Genomic DNA, 17,268 nt, shown 5'->3' with positions numbered 1-17,268 from the left:
TGTCCTATCAGACTGCAGCATAAAAACAGAGAGGAGGGGGTTACAGAGCAGCGTGCAGTGATTGGATGAAGAGACCCGGCACAGCACAGTAGACACAGGGAGTAAGATGCAGAGTGAGGAAACGCCCCCTCCAAAGCACAGGATGACCAACCAAGTGAGCAATAGAATGTATCTGTGATTGAAATATAGGTGCTAGACACATAAAATTGATTAGATTTTTTTTTGTGACTTTTTCTCACCAGATATTTACTTGTAGGGAATCACAGGGGACTGAGTCCCTCACTGATCTAACATTTATAACCTATCAAAAGAGATAGGTAAAACATATTCAAGGATTGTAAAACCACTTTAATGGAATTTCACTATATTACAGCAGACACATGATTGTACTTCGTGGCTATAGACTGACATACCGGTACTCTCTACAGAGAAGAGGATAGATAAGACGTTTGTAGGAGTCTTCTACAGAGTTATGCAGTATCTTCATCAAATCAGGTCTTGCAAACTGCTTCGGTCTCCACCTTCAAAACACATTAAAAAAGGAAACATTAAAACAATATTTAAAGGATGGGTTCACTGCATACTGATTTATGTCTGCAAAGCTCAATGGGAACTGTATAAATCCCCATAGAGTGAGCTCCCTCTAGTGGCAGATCAGCTACGCTCTTCTCCTTCCATCTCTCACCTCGATGCAGGGAAGGATTCTGTAAAAAGCCTATGAAGCCCGTCATCTGCAGTGAAATTTGGAGAGAAGAGCCTAGCTGAGCGCTTCTCCCAGCTTGTTCTAGCGATCAGTGGGGGTCTTAGCATCCAGACCCTGACCAATCCAAACTTTTTACCTGACTCCAATCTGTATAAAATATGCACCAATTTACAGTAAGTCTAGGGTTTCACGGCAACTTTAGACACAACACAAGTCATGCAGCCAAATATCGATGTCGTGCTATCTGCGTCGCAGCTAATGATAGTGAATGTGGTCACACTGTGGAACGTAAGCTGACATTACCCAGAAATCCACCCATCCAATGCAACATGGTTACATTTACTTTCATTAGTTGCAATGCACTAAGATGCATGAAGCGTGGCATGATGATCTTTGGCCACCCGACCTGTAAGGTCAACATGTATCCCTAGCCTAAAAGGCTTATCCCACAAAAAAATTTAAATAAAATTATTTATCACCTATGCAGAGTACCCCAAGGTTCAGTAGAATGGGAATACTGAGTCCTCATATATCCTCCTAGCACGTCTAAGTAAAAAGGAGTTGGAATGGAGCGGTGGTCACGTAGATGCCCTACTGCTTCATTTAAGGTTTATGGAGCTGTCAGAATACAGTCATATACAGCTCTTCATAAAGAATATACACACTCAATGGAAAAGCAGGGCACATGCGCGACCACTAGAGATGAGCGAACTTACAGTAAATTTGATCCGTCACGAACTTCTCGGCTCAGCAGTTGATGACTTTTCCTGCATAAATTAGTTCAGCTTTCAGGTGCTCCGGTGGGCTGGAAAAGGTGGATACAGTCCTAGGAAAGAGTCTCCTAGGACTGTATCCACCTTTTCCAGCCCACCGGAGCACCTGAAAGCTGAACTAATTTATGTAGGAAAAGTCATCAACTGCCGAGCCGAGAAGTTCGTGACGAATCGAATTTACTGTAAGTTCGCTCATCTCTAGCGACCACCTCTCCTTTTAAAGGGAGGAGGACCGGGGAGATCAGGACTTCCTTCTAGTGATCCGTGGGGATCCTGGGGATAGGTGATAAGTTGTTTTCATGGGATTACTTCTTAAAAATAACACTAAAAGGCTTTTCTGGGACTTTTTTTTTTTTTTTATTAATGGCCTATCCATTAGCTGCAATAATCAAGCATGGCCCCTACACAATATGTGGAACTCTCTGCTTCTGGCTCTGTTTTCTGTATATTTCTCTGGCTTAGATCTGCCAAACAGTAATCTGCCCAGTGTCCGACCCCAGACAACAGTGTTTCCCAACCACCACTCCTCCAGCGGTTACGAAACTACAACTCGCACCATGCCGGACAGATGTTGGCTATTCGGGCATAATGTAAGTTGTAGTTTTGCAAAAGCTAGAGGCACCCTGGTTTGGTAACACTGCCCTAAACCATTAGATAGAGTAGCTATTAAAGTGTACCTGTCATCAACAAAAACTTTTTATACAATGTAGATAATACCATTATATGTATATTTGTGATATAAATTGGTTAAAAATATGTATATTTTTGTTCCTGCAGTTATTGCTTGTGTGTCTCTATGAGGAGTCCAAATACAGGAAGTGAGGGTATACAAGCACGGCTCTGTACACTGAGGACAAGAAGGGCTCTGTACACTGAGGACAAGCAGGGCTCTGTACACCGAGGACAAGCAGGGCTCTGTACACCGAGGACAAGCAGGGCTCTGTACACCGAGGACAAGCAGGGCTCTGTACACCGAGGACAAGCAGGGCTCTGTACACCGAGGACAAGCAGGGCTCTGTACACCGAGGACAAGCAGGGCTCTGTACACCGAGGACAAGCAGGGCTCTGTACACCGAGGACAAGCAGGGCTCTGTACACCGAGGACAAGCAGGGCTCTGTACACCGAGGACAAGCAGGGCTCTGTACACCGAGGACAAGCAGGGCTCTGTACACCGAGGACAAGCAGGGCTCTGTACACGGAGGACAAGCAGGGCTCTGTACACCGAGGACAAGCAGGGCTCTGTACACCGAGGACAAGCAGGGCTCTGTACACCGAGGACAAGCAGGGCTCTGTACACCGAGGACAAGCAGGGCTCTGTACACCGAGGACAAGCAGGGCTCTGTACACCGAGGACAAGCAGGGCTCTGTACACCGAGGACAAGCAGGGCTCTGTACACCGAGGACAAGCAGGGCTCTGTACACCGAGGACAAGCAGGGCTCTGTACACCGAGGACAAGCAGGGCTCTGTACACCGAGGACAAGCAGGGCTCTGTACACCGAGGACAAGCAGGGCTCTGTACACCGAGGACAAGCAGGGCTCTGTACACTGAGGACAAGCAGGGCTCTGTACACTGAGGACAAGCAGGGCTCTGTACACTGAGGACAAGCAGGGCTCTGTACACTGAGGACAAGCAGGGCTCTGTACACTGAGGACAAGCAGGGCTCTGTACACTGAGGACAAGCAGGGCTCTGTACACTGAGGACAAGCAGGGCTCTGTACACTGAGGACAAGCAGGGCTCTGTACACTTAGGACAAGCAGGGCTCTGTATACTGAGGACAAGCAGGGCTCTGTACCCCGAGGACAAGCAGGGCTCTGTACCCCAAGGACAAGCAGGGCTCTATACACTGAGGACAAGCAGGGCTCTATACAATGAGGACAAGCAGGGCTCAATACACTGAGGACAAGCAGGGCTCTGTATACTGAGGACAAGCAGGGCTCTGTACACTGAGGACAAGCAGGGCTCTGTACACTGAGGACAAGCAGGGCTCTGTACACTGAGGACAGGCAGAGATCTGTGCACTGAGGCTCTATGACACTCTCCGGACTCACATCAGGATGATTGACAAGCTAGGAGCCTGCACAGATCCCTGCTTGTCCTGCCCTCACTTCCTGTATTTGGTCTCCTCACAGAGACAGCATTTTTTTCACCCAAAAATATACAATTTTTAAATCAATGTATATCACAAATATACATATAATGATATCATCCACATTATATAAAAAGTTTTTTTTTACGACAGGTACACTTTAACCACTTAAATATTCTAGGCCATCAGAAGCATAACAAAAAAGCTATTAGAACTCTATGTAAAAATTTAGAATGGGGATAAGAGGGAAACTTTATGTTGTTAAAGGGGTATTCTGGAGAGAAACATTTTTTCGAAATCACCTGGAGCTAGAAAGTTATACAGATTTGTAAATTACTTCCATTTCAAAATCTTAATCCTTATAGTATTTATCAGCTGTTGTATGCTCCAGAGGAAGTTGTGTAGTTCTTTCCAGTCTGACCACAGTGCTCTCTGCTGCCACCTCTGTCCGTGTCAGGAACTGTGCGCAGCAGGAGAGGTTTGCTGGTGTTCTGAACAGTTAATGACACAGACAGAGGTGGCAGCAGAGAGCACTGTGGTCAGACTGGAAAGAACTACACAACTTCCTCTGGAGAATACAACAGCTGATAAAAACTGGAAGGATTAAGATTTTTAAATAGAAGTAATTTACAGATCTGTATAACTTTCTGGCACTGGTTGATTAAAAAAAAATTTTTTCCTCCGGAGTACCCCATAGTTTTCAGTTTTTTACAGAGTTATGAGGGGCAGACACCTGTGTGACCAAAACAGATTTATCATCATCTACCACAGATATAATCCAGCTAAAAATAAATAAATAAAAATCTAAAACTATAAAACATCTTCCCATAGACCAATAAAAAGAAAATCTCACATATTGTTCTTCACTGATGTCCCTAAAATACACTCATGGCCGTAAATGTTGGCACCCTTGAAGTTTTTCTAGAAAATTTAAGTATTTCTAACAAAAAAGGATTGCAATACACATGTACTAAACCAAAAAAGGGAGAGAAAAAAAGCAAATTGGACATAATGTCACCAAACTCCAAAAATGGGCTGGACAAAATTATTGGCACCCTTTCAAAATTGTGAAAAAATAAGATTGTTTCAAGCATGGTTATGTTCCTTTAAACTCACCTGGGGCAAGTAACAGGTGTGGGCAATATAAAACACCTGAAAGCAGATTAAAAGGAGAGAAGTTCACTTAGTCTTTGCATTATGTGTCTGTGTGTGCCACACTGAGCATGGACAACAGAAAGAGGAGAAGAGAACTGTCTGAGGACTTGAGAACCAAAATTGTGGGGCAATATAAACAATCTCAAGGTTACAAGTCCATCTCCAGAGATCTAGATTTGCCTTTGTCCACAGTGTGCAACATTATCAAGAAGATTGCAACCCATGGCACTGTAGCTAATCTCCCTGGGCATGGGCGGAAGAGAAAAATTGATAAAAGGTGTCAACACAGGATAGTCCGGAGGGTGGATAAGCAGCCCCAAACAAGTTCCAATGATATTCAAGCTGTCCTGCAGGCTCAGGGAGCATCGGTGTTAGCGTGAACTATCCATCGACATTTAAATGAAATGAAACGCTCTGGCAGGAGACTCAGGAGGACCCCACTGCTGATACAGAGACATAAAAAAGCAGGACTACATTTTGCCAAAATGAACTTGAGTAAGCCAAAATCCTTCTGGGAAAATGTCTTGTGGACAGATGAGACCAAGATAGAGCTTTTTGGTAAAGCACATCATTCTACTGTTTACCAAAAATGGAATGAGGCCTACAAAGAAAAGAACAAAATACCTACAGTGAAATATGGTGGAGGGTCAATGATGTTTTGGGGTTGTTTTGCTGCCTCTGGCACTGGGGGCCTTGAATGTGTACAAGGCATCAAGAAATCTGAGGAATACCAACGGATTTTGGGTCGCACTGTACAGCCCAGTGTCAAAAAGCTGGATTTGCATCCGAGATCTTGGGTCTTCCAGCAGGACAATGACCCTAAACATACATCAAAAAGCCCCCAGAAATGGATGACAACAAAGCGCTGGAGAGTTCTGAAGTGGCAGCAATGAGTCCAGATCTAAATCCCATTGAACACCTGTGGAGCGATCTTAAAATTGCTGTTGGGAAAAGTCGCCTTCCAATAAGAGAGACCTGGAGCAGTTTGCAAGGGAAGAGTGGTCCAACATTCCGGCTGAGAGGTGTAAGAAGCTTATTAATGGTTATAGGAAGCGACTGATTTCAGTTATTTTTTCCAAAGGGTGTGCAAACAAATTTTAAGTTAAGGGTGCAATAATTTTGTCCAGACCATTTTTGGAGTTTGGTGACATTATATCCAATTTGTTTTTTTTTCCTCCCTTTTTTGGTTTAGTTCCAATGCACACAAAGGGAATAAACATGTGTATAGCAAAACATGTGTTACTGCAATCCTTTTCTGTGAGAAATACTTCATTTTCTAGAAAAACTTCAGGGGTGCCAACATTAACGGCCATGACTGTATAAATAGGAGCCTTCAATAATTCATACAGCTTCTCGCTGCCGGGAATTGTCTTCTCTCAGATCCTAACAAGTAGAGCATTGCCACATAACACGTGCAGCAAGATCAGTCAATCTCCCAAAAACCCTTTTTTTAGTCCAACAAATAACATTAACGTAACCTGCGAGTAATAGGCAGGGACACGGGAGAGAAGCGTCAGAAGCTGAAGAAAAGTCATTCTGTAAGAATGTATACAGACCTTTCATTCACACACCACCTACAGAAAGCATCCTTCACCCTGTCAGGAACGTTGACCTTTACTGTCAGGACTTTCAGATTTTCCCCACGGTTAATGGCCAGAATCTGAGCACAAACATAAATGGCAAAGACAGATGACACACAAATACCCAAAAGATAAACTTATCCAGTCACTAGCCATACAAGCACTTTTCTTCTGACATTTTGAGAGAGCTCTCTTTTGTTCGAGTGACAATAAACATAATAGCAACACTAATAATAACAACAAAAGAATAAAGTATTATTATGCATAATAAAAAATATATATTTGTTTCAATATTTTTTAATCATTTTTTAAATTACAACATATACAACACATAAACATCAACAATAGAGATGAGCGAACTTACGGTAAATTCGATTCGTCACAAACTTCTCGGCTCCACAGTTGAAGACTTTTCCTGCATAAATTAGTTCAGCTTTCAGGTGCTCCGGTGGGCTGGAAAAGGTGGATACAGTCCTATGAGACTCTTTCCTAGGACTGTATCCACCTTTTCCAGCCCACCGGAGCACCTGAAAGCTGAACTAATTTATGCAGGATAAGTCATCAACTGCTGAGCCGAGAAGTTCGTGATGAATCGAATTTACTGTACGTTCGCTCAACAACACAAAAATGTGATATATCTTAAAGACAAGCTATTTGGATTCTCAGTGTTGCCTCTATTCATAGACCTAGTCTTTTGTCGTATAAACTTTAACCAAGATTTGACAAATGCATTTTACATAATCATTCATGCAAAAAATGTATTAATAAGAGTTGCATCCTATCTTTTATTATAACTGCTTGCCCTAAAATAAAAAGAAAGTAAATCCTGACTAAAAAAAATTATAAAAAGAAGAAAGAGAAGCGAGAGGAAATAATAAAAAAAAAAATATTATTCTTCTTATTATTATTATTATTATTAATAATAATAATATGCAATTGTCTATAATAATAATAATAATAATATATGCAATTGTCTATAATAATAATAATAATATATACAATTGTCTATAATAATAATAATAATAATAATAATAATATATGCAATTGTTTATAATAATAATAATATATACAATTGTCTATAATAATAATAATATATACAATTGTCCATAATAATAATAATAATAATAATATATGCAATTGCCTATAATAATAATAATAATAATATATACAATTGTCTATAATAATAATTATAATATATACAATTGTCTATAATAATAATTATAATATATACAATTGTCTATAATAATAATTATAATATATACAATTGTCTATAATAATAATAATATATACAATTGTCTATAATAATAATAATAATATATACAATTGTCTATAATAATAATAATAATATATACAATTGTCTATAATAATAATAATATATACAATTGTCTATAATAATAATATATACAATTGTCTATAATAATAATAATAATATATACAATTGTCTATAATAATAATATATACAATTGTCTATAATAATAATAATATATACAATTGTCTATAATAATAATATATACAATTGTCTATAATAATAATAATAATATATACAATTGTCTATAATAATAATATATACAATTGTCTATAATAATAATAATAATATATACAATTGTCTATAATAATAATATATACAATTGTCTATAATAATATATACAATTGTCCATTACAATATTAGTAATAAAGAATATATTAAACATGACAATAATATCCAGCATAACACAATGCTAAAACTAAATGCATAAAATAAAGTTATTAGCAGTACTTACAATCATAAACTAGTATTGCAAAGGACCTGTCACCCCTCCATACATGTATTACCCATAAAATGACATTACTAAGGCAACATTTCCACTGCTGTTCCAATAATAATGCGTAGGGGGTGCTGAATTTGGGGAAAATGTCATATTGCGATTATAGAGGCAAATATTGCGATTTCGATATGCGATATAATAAACTAGTGTTTCCCAACCAGGGTGCCTCCAGCTGTTGCAAAACTACAACTCCCAGCATGCCTGGACAGCCTTCGGCTGTCCAGGCATGCTGGGAGTTGTAGTTTTGCAACAGCTGGAGGCACCCTGGTTGGAAAACACTGTAATAAGCAAATGGTGAAATCCCCTCATTTCATATCCAATCCCCACAATTCATGACCATTTCCTTTCCTCCATTTCATGTCCATTCCCCTCATTTCCATTTCCCCAATTTCATAATTCATTTCCTCCATTTCCCATCCCATTTTCCCCATTACAAATACACTGAATGACCATAAAAAAGAGAGTATAATACATAAAAGGCGGAGAAATGTCATTCCTCATCCCTATTTTATGCACTTGGCTTGCGTGTCTGCCGCCTCGTCGTGGGTTGTGCCCTCCCATGCGGCTACGTTGCCCCATAGAGCGCTGGGAGGAAGTGACTTCATCAAGTAAAAGATCACTTCCTTCCAGCAGCACCGGTAGAATAGAAGTTAAAGGGGCACTCTGGTGGAAACCATTTTTTATTATTTTTTTTTTATCAACTAGTGCCAGAAAGTTAAACAGATTTGTAAATTACTTCTAATTCTATTAAAAAAAATCTTAATCCTTCCAGTACTTTTTAGCAGCTGTATGCTACAGAGGAAATTCTTTTCTTTTCGAATTTCTTTTTTGGCTTGTCCACAGTGCTCTCTGCTGACACCTGATGCCCGTATCAGGAACTGCTACTCTGGACAGTTCCTGACAGGGACAGAGGTGTCAGCAGAGAGCACTGTGGACAAGACAAAAAAGAAATTCAAAAAGAAAAGAACTTCCTCTGTAGCATACAGCTAATAAGTACTGGAAGGATAAAGATTTTTTAATACAAGTCATTTACAAATCTGTTTAACTTTCTGGCACCAGTACATTTGAAAAAAAAAAAAAAAAAGTTTTCCACCGGAGTACTCCTTTATGGTTTATTATTTTAGTTGCGGCAACCCAGGCATAGTGAAACAATAAATATTTTTGCCAGAGTTCTCCCTTAATAGCTTATCCTGAGGTGAGGTGGTCAATTGGAAAGTCCATTTAAAGGGGTTATCCAGGAAAAAAACTTATATATATTATATATATATATATATATATATATATATATATATATATATCTCAACTGGCTGCAGAAAGTTAAACAGATTTGTAAATTATTTCTATTAAAAAATCTTAATCCTTTCAGTACTTATGAGCTACTGAAGTTGAGTTGTTCTTTTCTAAGTGCTCTCGGGAACCGCCCAGTTCAGAACCAAATCCCCATAGCAAACCTATTCTACTCTGTGCAGTTCCCGAGACAAGCAGAGATGTCAGCAGAGAGCACTGTTACCAGACAGAAAAGAACAACTCAACTTCAGCAGCTGATAATTATTGAAAGGATTAAGATTTTTTTATAGAAGTAATTTACAAATCTATTTAACTTTCTGGAGCCAGTTGATATAAAAAAAAATTATAATAATAAATAAAGTTTTTCCATGCTTTGGTGAAGAGACTAATACAGAGGCTATCATGTATATAGAAAGGACATTTTGAAGAAAACATAACTAGGTTTGTTCTATTTTTAGCAGATACACTTCTGTTTTACCCCCTGGATATGTTAATTAGCGCTAATGAATAGAAATCTCTATAAATGAGGAGCTGTCATAAATACTGCCTGAAATATTAACAACTAAGAATGTGAGGTAATCCGGTCTCTGACCAAGTATGGAGAACGTCTACAGACTCCATCATGTGAAAGGGGTCTTGTCTACTGTAATCCTGCAATAAATAAGTCTTTATGATCGGGCCCCTGAAAACGGAGAAGATTTATCATCAATTTTAAAAGGTAAATATATTATAAGGGCTTCATTTAGAAATCTACTTGTGGCTACACGAAATGTATAAAATAGAAAGTCACAGAGAACTAAACATTAAACACATGAAAAAGACTAAACAGATAGATATGAGATAGATAGATAGATATGAGATAGATAGATAGATATGAGATAGATAGATATGAGATAGATAGATAGATATGAGATAGATAGATAGATATGAGATAGATAGATATGAGATAGACAGATAGATAGATAGATATGGGATAGATAGATATGAGATAGATAGATAGATAGATAGATAGATATGAGATGAGATAGATAGATAGATATGAGATAGATAGATAGATATGAGATAGATAGATAGATATATAGATAGATAGATAGATAGATATGAGATAGATAGATAGATAGACATGAGATAGATAGATAGATAGACATGAGATAGATAGATAGATATGAGATAGATAGACATGAGATAGATAGATAGATATGAGATAGATAGATATGAGATAGATAGATAGATAGATAGATAGATAGATATGAGATAGATAGATAGATGTGGGATAGATAGATATGAGATAGATAGATAGATAGATATGGGATAGATAGATATGAGATAGATAGATATGGGATAGATAGATAGATATGAGATAGATAGATAGATATGAGATAGATAGATATGAGATAGACAGATAGATAGATAGATATGGGATAGATAGATATGAGATAGATAGATATGAGATGAGATAGATAGATATGAGATAGATAGATAGATATGAGATAGATAGATAGATAGATAGATATGAGATAGATAGATAGATAGACATGAGATAGATAGATAGATAGACATGAGATAGATAGATAGATATGAGATAGATAGATATGAGATAGATAGATATGAGATAGATAGATATGAGATAGATAGATATGAGATAGATAGATATGAGATAGATAGATATGAGATAGATAGATAGATAGATAGATATGAGATAGATAGATAGATGTGGGATAGATAGATATGAGATAGATAGATAGATAGATATGGGATAGATAGATATGAGATAGATAGATATGGGATAGATAGATAGATATGAGATAGATAGATAGGAGATAGATAGATAGATAGATAGATAGATACACTGCTCAAAAAAATAAAGGGAACACTTAAACAACACAATGTAACTCCAAGTCAATGACACTTCTGTGAAATCACACTGTCCACTCAGGAAGCAACACTGATTGACAATCAATTTCACATGCTGTTGTGCAAATGGAACAGACAACAGGTGGAAATTATAGGCAATTAGCAAGACACCCCCAATAAAGGAGTGGTTCTGCAGGTGGTGACCACAGACCACTTCTCAGTTCCTATGCTTCCTGGCTGATGTTTTGGTCACTTTTGAATGCTGGCAGTGCTTTCACTCTAGTGGTAGCCTGAGACGGAGTCTACAACCCACACAAGTGGCTCAGGTAGTGCAGCTCATCCAGGATGGCACATCAATGCGAGCTGTGGCAAGAAGGTTTGCTGTGTCTGTCAGCGTAGTGTCCAGAGCATGGAGGCGCTACCAGGAGACAGGCCAGTACATCAGGAAACATGGAGGAGGCTGTAGGAGGGAAACAACCCAGCAGCAGGACCGCTACCTCCACCTTTGTGCAAGGAGGAGCACTGCAAAATGACCTCCAGCAGGCCACAAATGTGCATGTGTCCACTCAAACGGTCAGAAACAGACTCCATGAGGGTGGTATAAGGGCCAGACATCCACAGGTGGGGGTTGTGCTTACAGCCCAACACCGTGCAGGACATTTGGCATTTGCCAGAGAACACCAAGATTAGCAAATTCTCCACTGGCTCCCTGAGCTCTTCACAGATGAAAGCAGGTTCATACTGAGCACATGTGACAGACGTGACAGAGTCTGGAGACACTGTGGAGAATGTTCTGCTGCCTGCAACTTCCTCCAGCATGACTGGTTTGTCGGTGGGTCAGTAATGGTGTGGGGTGGCATTTCTTTGGGGGGCCGCACAGCCCTCCATGTGCTTACAAGAGGAAGCCTGACTGCCATTAGGTACCGAGATGAGATCCTCAGACCCCTTGTGAGACCATGAGCTGGTGCGGTTGGCCCTGGGCTCCTCCTAATGCAAGACAATACTAGACCTCATGTGGCTGGAGTGTGTCAGCAGTTCCTGCAAGAGGAAGGCATTGATGCTATGGACTGGCCCGCCCGTTCCCCAGACCTGAATCTGATTGAGCACATCTGGGACATCATGTCTCGTTCCATCCACCAACGCCACATTGCACCACAGACTGTCCAGGAGTTGGTGGATGCTCTAGTCCAGGTCTGGGAGGACATCCCTCAGGAGACCATCCGCCACCTCATCAGGAGCATGCCCAGGCATTGTAGGGAGGTCATACGGGCACGTGGAGGCCACATACACTACTGAGCCTCATTGTGACTTGTTTTAACCCCTTAAGGACCAGGCCAATTTCCCTGTAGGACCAGAGCGTTTTTTGCACATCTGACCACTGTCACTTTAAGAATTAATACCTCTAAAACGCTTTTACCGAATATTCTGATTCTGAGATTGTTTTTTCGTGACATATTCTACTTTATTTTGGTGGTAAATTTTCGTCGTTACTTGCATCCTTTTTTTGGTGAAAAATCCCAAAATTTCATGAAAATTTTGAAAATTTTGCATTTTTCTAACTTTGAAGCTCTCTACTTGTAAGGAAAATGGATATTCCAAATAAATTTTATTTTTATTCACAAATACAATACATCCAATTTATGTTGGCATCATAAAATGGACATATTTTTACTTTTTGAAAAAATTTGAGGACTTCAAAGTAGAGCAGCAATTTTCAAATATGTCATGAAAATTGCTAAATCTGAAGGGACAGATGTTACAGAACTACAACTCCCAGCATGCCTGGGCAGTCTAGGCATGCTGAGAGTTGTAGTTTGGCAACATCTGGAGGGCTACCGTTTGGGTACCACTGTAACAGTGGTCCCCAAACTGTGACCCTCCAGATGTTGCAAAACTACGACTCCCAGCATGCCCAGACAGCCTTTGGCCGTCTGGGCATGCTGGGAGTTGCAGTTTGGCCTTCCTAGTGGTTGCCACAGTAAAGATCACATTACTTTCACTTTCATTTACCCCCCCCCCCCCCATCCAGTCGCTTCCCTACCTGAGCCAGGATCCAGCAGTCTCCAGCGAAGATCGGGGGGTCCCCAGGCATCTTCTCCTGCAGGTACCGACCTCCATATTCTCCCCATGTTCCCCGGGAATCAGTTCTGACCAATGGCAGGGGATAGGAGGAGATCGCAGCACTGCGACCTCACTCCTACCCTGCAAGATGATCTGGGCTGTCACTGACAGGTCAGATCATCACTATTTTCATCACGATCAGCCCGGAATAGCAGAAAATCGCATGTCTGAATTGACATGAGATTTTCTGCGATCACTGACATGGGGGGGTCTCAGGACCCCCCTCGGCGTTTGCCTCGGACGCTTGCTGAACGATTTCAGCAGGCGTCTGGTTTTGCAACCCGCCCGGCGGGATGCGAAATTCCCACGGACGTATGAGTACGTGCCTGGTCCTTAAGACCCAGGGCGCAGGGACGTACTCATACGTGCCTGGTCCTTAAGGGGTTAAGGACATTACATCAAAGTTGGATCAGCCTGTAGTGGGGTTTTCTACTTTTGATTTTGAGTGTGACTCCATATCCAGACCTCCATGGGTTAATTAATTTTATTTCCACTGATAATTTTTTGTGTGATTTTGTTGTCAGCACATTCAACTATGTAAAGAGGAAAGTATTTCATACGATTAGTTCATTCATTCAGATCTAGGATGTGTTATCTTAGTGTTCCCTTTATTTTTTGAGCAGTGTATATATATATATATATATATATATATATATATATATATATATATATATATATAAATAAATAAACATTTCTCCACTTGGAAACAGCACCCAACACGAGGTCCAGCTTTAAGTGCAAGCTACATGGTCTTTATTGCATCATGATATACAATGCGACGTTTCGGCTACAAGCCTTTTTCAAGCTGGGGGGTTACATTGGACCACACCTGAGCCATCCTGTGCTGAAGTTTCCACAAGGACTTATATATATACATTATATATATATATATATATATATATATATATATATATATATAACAGATAGATAAATATATAAATAAACAAACAAACAAACAGGGAAATTTATCAAGTCCTGTATAAAGGAAAAGTGGTACAATTGCCCATAGAAACCAATAATATTGCTTCTTCCGTTTTTAAGGGTCTCTTTAAAAATGAAAGAAGCAATCTGATTGGTTGCTATGGACAACTGGTCAACATTTCCTCTAACCCCCCCCCCCCCCCCTTATAGATGATAGATAGATATGAGATTACTTTAAGTGAGCCTTTAACATTATTAAGGTAGTCCAATCTGCAGGTATTATGTTATAGAGCAGGAGGAACAGAGCCAAAATGCATTGGGAACTAAAAAAAAACAGTAGTGAGTTAAAGATTTAATTTAGTCATACACTTTCATCAGCTATTTCTAGCAACTTTTATCTTATGTGTATAGGCAGCTTCAGTAGTCAGCTCTACACACTAGACCGGTGTTTCCCAACCAGAGTTCCTCCAGCTGTTGCAAAACTACAACTTCCAGCATCCCTGTCCGGGGATGCTGGGAGTTGTAGTTTTGCAACAGCTGGAGGCACCCTGGTTGGGAAACACTGCACTAGACAACAGATATCTCTGTGTGCACGCTTATACAGGGACGTCTGTTGAGAGTAGGACCGCCCACTGGACTCCTAAGCACAGAATAAGCAGGGATTGAAATTAATCTACATCTCTATCCATCTCCTATCTATCCTAAATATGGGTATACAGTGGTCCCTCAAGTTACAATATTAATTGGTTCCAGGACGACCATTGTATGTTGAGACCAGAACTCTATGGAAACCTGGTAATTGGTTCTAAAGGCACCAAAAGGTCATCCAAAAAATAGGAAAAAGTGAGAATTAAAGAAAAATAAGTAGATAACTAATATAGATAAAACAAGTCCTTACATATAAAAGTAATAAAGATCTGCTGGGAGCTGTAATCACTGTCTATGTCAGTGTTTCCCAAGCAGGGAGCCTCCAGCTGTTGCAAAACTAAAACTCCCAGCATGCCCGGACAGCAAAGGCTGTCCGGGCATGCTGGGAGTTGTAGTTTTGCAACAGCTGGGGGCTCCCTGCTTGGGAAAAACTGGTCTATGTAGAGGACAGGAGCTTCTTCGGGGTCCTGTACAGTACACGCAATGTCCTAAAAAAGTAACATGGAGTCGCCCTTATCTGGTGTCCAAAGGAGCAGATAACCCTGGTACAGGTAACGAGTACAGAACAAAAGCCTCTGTACTGTAGGGGGCGCTACCAGACACCAGTCAGTGCATACACTTCAGTAATACAGGGGTTTTACCAGTAAATTGCCCATTCTGATTGGTCAGTTCTTCCAGCCATTGACACGTTGCAAAGATCTGGACTGTCCGTAACATTGCATGTTGAGTCTGGTTTCAACTTACAATGGTCCAGAAAAGACCATTGTATGTTGAAACTATTGTATGTTGAGGCCAATGTAAGTTTTGGGATCACTGTATATATTTATCTATGTCATATATATGTCCAATAAGAAGCAGCACATCCAGATCAAAAATGTAGTTTGAGTGCAAGTACAAAGGAGCCTCGGTGCCCCGGTTCACTTGATACGAAGAAAATAGTAGGCAGCACTCCAAAATTACGTGAAGCAAAACTTGTGGCTTATTCCATGATGTAGTTGACAACGTTTCAGCGGTCATTTTGAAAATTACGGTGAGAGACCGCTGAAACGTTGTCAACTACATCATGGAATAAGCCACAAGTTTTGCTTCACCTAATTTTGGAGTGCTGCCTACTATTTTCTTTATATATATATATATATATATATATATATATATATATATATATATAAGAAAATAGTAGGCAGCACTCCAAAATTAGGTGAAGCAAAACTTGTGGCTTATTCCATGATGTAGTTGACAACGTTTCAGCGGTCATTTTGAAAATTACGGTGAGAGACCGCTGAAACGTTGTCAACTACATCATGGAATAAGCCACAAGTTTTGCTTCACCTAATTTTGGAGTGCTGCCTACTATTTTCTTATATATATATATATATATATATATATATATATATATATATATATATATAATCACATTTATATACACCTAACATCGATCTTTGAAAAGTCCCCATTAAATTCCCCTTAATTACACAGTAATGATTGAGGAGATATTTCTCTAAGTGATCACAGTCAGGAAACACCAAAGTATTGAGCGTCCGCTGCCCCTGTTGGTGACTGTGCGGCTGTACACCTAGGCCCAGAGCACTGTCACAGCCGGCCATGCTCTGTCAATCAAGATGTTTAATTCAATCACTGGTGAGCTCAGACATGTCACATATGTTAAATGCAACATTTTAAACCTCCTCGGGATACAGTAAGAATTTATATTCCTCAACTTCACAGTGCCACTGACATACTAAGCTTGACATATCACTGAACAAGAAACTTAGGAAGAAAAATCTCAGCTGAAATTTTATAGCGAGCGGTACCTACCGTAGTCATACTGTGTCATAAAAAGACTAGAAATGTGATATGTGTAGAACTATATATGTGCATATCTACAAATGTATTATCTTTTTATCTTTCTCAAAAAAAAAAAAATTATTAACAATAATAAATATATATATACAGTATGTATACACACACACACACTCATATCTATATGTCTTTTACATATATATTTGTATACAAAATATATTTCTTTACATATCTACAAATGTATTATCTGTTTATCTTTCTCAAAAAAAAAAATAATAATAATAATAATAAAAATAAATATCTATATAAATATATATATATATATATATATATATATATATATATATATATATAGGGGAATATGCAAATCAGCTCATTACATCACCTTTTCAGGCGATGTTCCCTGGTATCAGCTTAGCTCCAGTTACGGAATATAAAAGCTAATCGGGATTAATGCCAAGCCAGAACTCTCTCTCTCCTGAAGGAAAGAGCACCCATGGGTGCTCTTTCCTTCAGGAGAGAGAGAGTTCT

The 17,268-nt window shown here is 39.3% G+C and overlaps 1 protein-coding gene across 5 annotated transcripts in view; it reads right to left on the bottom strand.

Annotated features, from left to right (window-relative positions):
- SRBD1 (S1 RNA binding domain 1) overlaps positions 1 to 17,268 on the bottom strand; it is a 264,119-nt gene that overhangs the window by 179,626 nt on the left and 67,225 nt on the right. For all 5 annotated transcript variants that reach the window (XM_056568118.1, XM_056568119.1, XM_056568121.1 and 2 more), the window contains exons 12-13: positions 6,278 to 6,381; positions 414 to 521 (exon numbers count right to left, since the gene is read on the bottom strand). In XM_056568118.1, coding sequence (XP_056424093.1) covers positions 414 to 521; positions 6,278 to 6,381 — 212 coding nt within the window. The remainder of the gene's footprint in view (positions 1 to 413; positions 522 to 6,277; positions 6,382 to 17,268) is intronic.

This window comes from Hyla sarda, chromosome 3 (assembly GCF_029499605.1).
Source record: "Hyla sarda isolate aHylSar1 chromosome 3, aHylSar1.hap1, whole genome shotgun sequence".
Taxonomy (NCBI): domain Eukaryota; kingdom Metazoa; phylum Chordata; class Amphibia; order Anura; family Hylidae; genus Hyla; species Hyla sarda.
The sequence above is the reverse complement of the archived record's forward strand: the minus strand, read 5'-3'. Positions and strand labels throughout refer to the sequence as shown.